We start from the raw sequence: 5,012 nt of genomic DNA on the forward strand, positions 1-5,012 counted from the left end.
AGGAATCTGGCCAGACTCCCGGATCATTAAAAGCTGCGATCCTAATGCGCTCCAATCAAACACACACAAAACGAGCATATGACATGTTTGTGTGTTATTAATCACGATAATATCTGTATAAATGGTAGAAAACTGCCAGAGTCTTGGCCAAATTGCAATTTAATGCAAAAATAAATTGCACATGGCCAAGACTCGGCCAAGACATTCAGCTCGTTTCTGTTCTGCCTTGTATCTTTTTTTTCCCCTTTTTTGTTTTTTTTTTTTTTGTGAGCCAACCAACCGGCAGCCAAAGAACTGGCAGCTCCCATGATTATTGGTCATTTACTTGGGCCGTTTAGCGCATTAAAATCCAAAAACGTCCGAAGTATATGGAAATAATTGACAGTTGAAAAGTCTCGGCTATGATTGCAGCTGTGATTCGAATTGTGATTGGGTTTTTGGGTGCGAGAATTCTTCTGACAGCATTCTTCTCTCGCTCTTGCCCGTTCTCTCTCAATTCTTGGTCTTCTGATGGCGTGCGAGGAGAATCATTTCAATCAACGGTTCTGGCTTGGGGGCCCGAAGAAATCAACGCTTTGACTAATGGCCACAATTTGCAAGTGCCGTGCAGGTTCATCCACTCGCCGAAAATCTTCGTTCTGGAAGAATTCTTCGAATTCAGCACAAGGTGTTTTCTTCCTGACCGCCAATCAAAAAGATTGTTATTAGATCGTTTTTTTCCTTGTTTAATACCAGGAATTTTATGGCTATTTTTATGGTTTAGAAAACAGCTGGCATCGATCTTATTATCAGGCGATCTCAATCCTTTGGATTCGCTTTTCTTCCCACTTTGAAGAATGCCGTTAAAATGGGTTTCCCGGGAAAATGTCCTATTTAAAAGTCATGGGGGTGATATATCAGATATTTAAGCCAAGAAGCAAGTCTTTAAATATTTTAAAACAATTTCTAAACAATTTTTTAACAATTTTTAATTTAAACAATCAACAAAATTATGCAAAACCGCCAAGCTGGAGCAGGATGGCTAACCCCAAAGAGGGAGAAAGCACTTCGGAGAGAGTAAGACAGAGAGCAACTTGCTTGGCAATTGGGGGGGAAAAAAAAGAACACCCACTCAAAATCAGGCATATTAACCGCAAAAAGACAGCTCCACAAACCGGTTCTCTCTTTCCCACTTCCAGCACTATGAATTGCAGTATGTGTGTGCTCCGTCCTCGCTTGTATATGTTTTTGAGAGAGCACCTGAAAGGTGCTCAAGAGATTAAACGCACTGACAAGAACTCGTTTGCACCTGGCTTAAAAGTTACTCTCCCGCTCTCCGATCACCGTATTTGCCGTGCCGTGTGGGGATCTTGCTCTGGGACACTCCCGCTCTGGCGTACTCTCGCTTGTCTCCCGGGGATGCCGTGGTGTTGGTGAGAGGTGCCAGGAGAGATCAACAAGTGAGCGCAGGTCCGCGCACCGTCCGCAGAGCAATGGACTTTTAGTTATTCCGAGATCTTTTACCAATATTGTTTGAAGCGACGGCTGATCGACGTCAAGAGAAGAAGAAGAAGAAGCAGCAGTAGCCGTCAGAGAAAATAAACAACAATAACAAAGACAATACAAAATATTGTTGCATATTTAAATGCGTGTATATGTGTATGTGTGTGTGTGTGTTTGTGCGTAAACCGGAAGTGATTAATAAACGGAAACGGATATAAAAAAATAACGAACTCCATTAGAGAAATAAAGATATTCCTCCATAATTGTTACTTCATAGATCGCGTGTGCCACAGAAATTGCAAAAAAAAAAAAAAAGCGTGCCAGCCAAATTGGCCATTTTCGACTTGGCCGATTGCATTTTTGGTAGTTGTTGTTGTTCCTCGTTGTTGTTGTTGTGGTTTTTGGCCAACGTCAAATTCGATTTTTATGACTTTTGAAAGCGTGACTAAGACGTGATTTATGATGGCGTGTGGTTTTTAATATTCATGTGGACGCGCTCCGAACCTCTCAACCTGCGTAGGTGCGCCAAACAATAAAAAAAAAATACGAAAAAAAAACGAAAAAAATAAAAAAACGAAAAAGCAAAGCAGCAACAACAAGAGGTCCGGCAAACCAGCAACATCTGAGCCCCCAGGCCTCTCGAGGAGGAGGTGAATTCATTTCGATATCCAGCTGAGAGTGTGCGTGGATTCGACTTTTTTATGGAGGCAGTTAAGCATTTGAGTGCCGCTGCTGCTGCTGCTGCTGCAACATCCAGTGATATGCCAGCCAAAACGCCAGCAACACCAGCCACCGATATTGCAGAGGTGCTGGTCGATTTCGAGGCATCCACATCATCCAGTCATGCCCCAGCGAAGCACAACAGCAACAAACTAAACGCCACAACGTCGCACTCGAAATTGGAAATCAAACTAGAACACCCGAAGAACGACAGCAGCAGCAACAGCAGCAACAAGGGCACACCAGCAACATCCCCGATTGCCGGCAAGACGACCAGCAATGCCGCCATCGCCGCTGCCACGGCAACAGCTGCTGCGGCAACCAACGACCTGGCTGCAGCGGCCGCTGTTGTCCTGTCGCTGCAAGGAACCATGGTCAGCAGCCTGCAACAGGCCGCTCTGTTGCCGGCCAACTCTGCAGCAGCAGCAGCTCTTAACCTGCAGGCTTTGGAATCCTATCTGGCATTGCAGCGCCTCACCGGGAAATCGGATGTCTTCCGCTTCGCCAGCAACAGCAGCAGCAACAACAACAACAGCAGCAGCAACGCCAGCAACAGCAGCAGCGCCAGCAACAACAACACGGCCAGCAACATCAGCGAATCGGACAACAATCCGCTGCCATCGCTAATAGACATTGCCAACATAGAACTGAAGTCCAGCTGCTCCTCCAGCTCCTCGGGCGAGCAGTCTATGACAGGATCCACCTCGGCAGGGGGCGGGGCAGCCGGAAGGTCGGAGCCATCATCCTCGACCGGCAGCGCCACGAGCGGAGGCAGCAACTCCAACAGCAGTGCCACTGCGACCAAATGCCTGCCACTGCCGTCGATTGGAACCGTTAGTGCTGCGGCTGCTGTGGCGGCTGCTGCAGCGGCAGCAGCTGCTGCTGCGAATCAACAGGCCGCCCTCGACTGTGCCACCGCAGCGGAATTGGCGGCCGAGTGCGATCTGCCGCTGTTGGATGCCGAGGATGCATTGTCCTTCGAGGCGGGAGAGCTGGACAGCAGCTACGGCAGTTTCATTTTCAATCCCTCGGCTTTCGGGCAAGCGGACGCCGACTCGGCCCTGCACTCCCTGCAGGCCACAATGTATCAGGATAAGATGAGCGTCATGGCCGGAGGTGGTGGTGGCGTCGGAGGAGGGTGCGTCGAGGAGGCGGGCAGCTCGAATGCGGCAGCTGCAGCAGCAGCAGCAGCAGCGGCAGCAGCTCAGCGGTCCAAGAAGCAGTTCATCTGTAAATTCTGCAACCGGCAGTTCACCAAGTCGTATAATCTGCTGATCCACGAGAGGACCCACACGGACGAGAGACCCTACTCCTGCGACATCTGCGGCAAGGCCTTCAGGCGGCAGGATCATCTGAGGGATCATAGGTAGGTGTGGACTTGATTGTTAGCTTCCATAACCAAAGAACTTCAAATGTATAGGATAAAGTATCTAACTCCCCATATCTCCTTGTATCTTTTGCATCTTCCAGATACATCCACTCCAAGGAGAAGCCCTTCAAGTGCGCCGAATGCGGCAAAGGATTCTGCCAATCGCGCACCTTGGCGGTCCACAAGATCCTGCACATGGAGGAGTCGCCGCACAAGTGCCCCGTCTGCAATCGCTCCTTCAACCAGCGCTCCAACCTGAAGACCCACCTGCTCACCCACACGGACATCAAGCCGTACAACTGCTCCTCCTGCGGCAAGGTCTTCCGGCGCAACTGCGACCTGAGGCGCCACAGCTTGACGCACAATCTGGCCGCCGGAGTGGGCGGCGGCGTAGGCGGCAATCTGAGTGATTTATTTGCTTCCGGTTCGAGCTCCAGCTCGGATCTGGGACTACCAACAGGATCCACCACCACTTCGGCATCCCCCAGGGACCTGGTGGCCGTCAGCGATTGATCTTCCTTCCCCGCAAGGACTCTCCACTCAAAAAAAAAAACAAAATATTAATCTCAATTGCAGCTCTCATAATTACGAATCCCTCCACGTTGTGTCTGATCTGTGTTTTGCTCATATAACCTACGTACTAGTACTAACTAAAACAAGCATTTAACTTAGATTAGGATTAGGATTAGACTAAGACTAAGGCCTAGACTAAGCCATGGATATTTGTCACGTAAGCTTAGCTGGAAAGTATGACTTATATGCTTAGAAACTACAATAAGTTTTAAGTTTAAGATTTAAGATTTGAATGTCGACTCTGATTTTAATGTCGAATAAATGATTTTAGTTTAAAGAGAATTAAGAAGGAGAGTGTTTTATTTTTTCAAGGGTGGTCTGGACAGGAGATCTGAGAAGAATTCCTTGAATTCCTTTCGAGAAATTTCTTTTCTCACCCTTTCTCCCATTGTGATGGCACTCGTGTTGTGACACTATTTACCCACTTGTAGCAAACTAAAATCAAATATTTGTACCGATGTTTATCACTCGAGTGCCAACAAGGCCAATTAATGTACCATTAAGGTGCACACCTTCGAACACCATCCCACAACAAGCCTTTGACAACAAACAAGAGTGCCAGACAAAGGCTAGAAGTAATTTTTCCCATCATTTTCAGAGCTGGATACCATGTTCATTTTTTATCAAATAATGTTGGACAAGTCATGGGACAAATGGAGCAGGCGCTATCACAGTTGGCCACCCAAGAAGCCCCCTATATAGAGTTTTTATTTCAAAACCATATATTACTTTCAAATTTTATTGGCGAAAAGTGGGCTGGCCGCTGGCCGCTGGAAGAGGAACCAGGGCGGAGTCTCCGGCAGATGGCAGTTGTTGGTTTTGTGAGCTAAACGGACTGCCACAAAGTTTACAATTTTTATTATCGACT

General features: G+C 47.6%; 1 protein-coding gene across 2 annotated transcripts; it reads left to right on the forward strand.

Moving 5' to 3' along the window:
- Nucleotides 1-1,402: 1,402 nt before the first annotated feature.
- LOC6497485 (protein sister of odd and bowel) lies at nucleotides 1,403-4,426 on the forward strand. 2 transcript variants are annotated; one of them, XM_044716581.1, is made up of 2 exons: nucleotides 1,403-3,572; nucleotides 3,673-3,793. In XM_044716581.1, exon 1 carries the CDS (start codon nucleotides 2,184-2,186, stop codon nucleotides 3,570-3,572), a length of 1,389 nt encoding a protein of 462 aa, XP_044572516.1. In that variant the 5' UTR covers nucleotides 1,403-2,183; the 3' UTR covers nucleotides 3,673-3,793. The 2 variants fall into 2 exon arrangements, with proteins under 2 accessions (XP_044572516.1, XP_001961985.1); XM_001961949.4 differs by having other exon boundaries at nucleotides 1,410-3,568; nucleotides 3,673-4,426.
- Nucleotides 4,427-5,012: the final 586 nt, after the last annotated feature.

The sequence above is a fragment of the Drosophila ananassae genome, chromosome 3R (assembly GCF_017639315.1).
Source record: "Drosophila ananassae strain 14024-0371.13 chromosome 3R, ASM1763931v2, whole genome shotgun sequence".
In the NCBI taxonomy this organism is placed as follows: Eukaryota; Metazoa; Arthropoda; class Insecta; order Diptera; family Drosophilidae; genus Drosophila; species Drosophila ananassae.

Coding starts and splice junctions, on each gene's coding strand:
- LOC6497485 (XM_001961949.4), top strand. CDS start 2,184: ATGGAGGCAGTTAAGCATTTGAGTGCCGCTGCTGCTGCTGCTGCTGCA. Junction 3,569..3,672: donor GATCATCTGAGGGATCATAG/GTAGGTGTGGAC, acceptor TGCATCTTCCAG/ATACATCCACTCCAAGGAGA.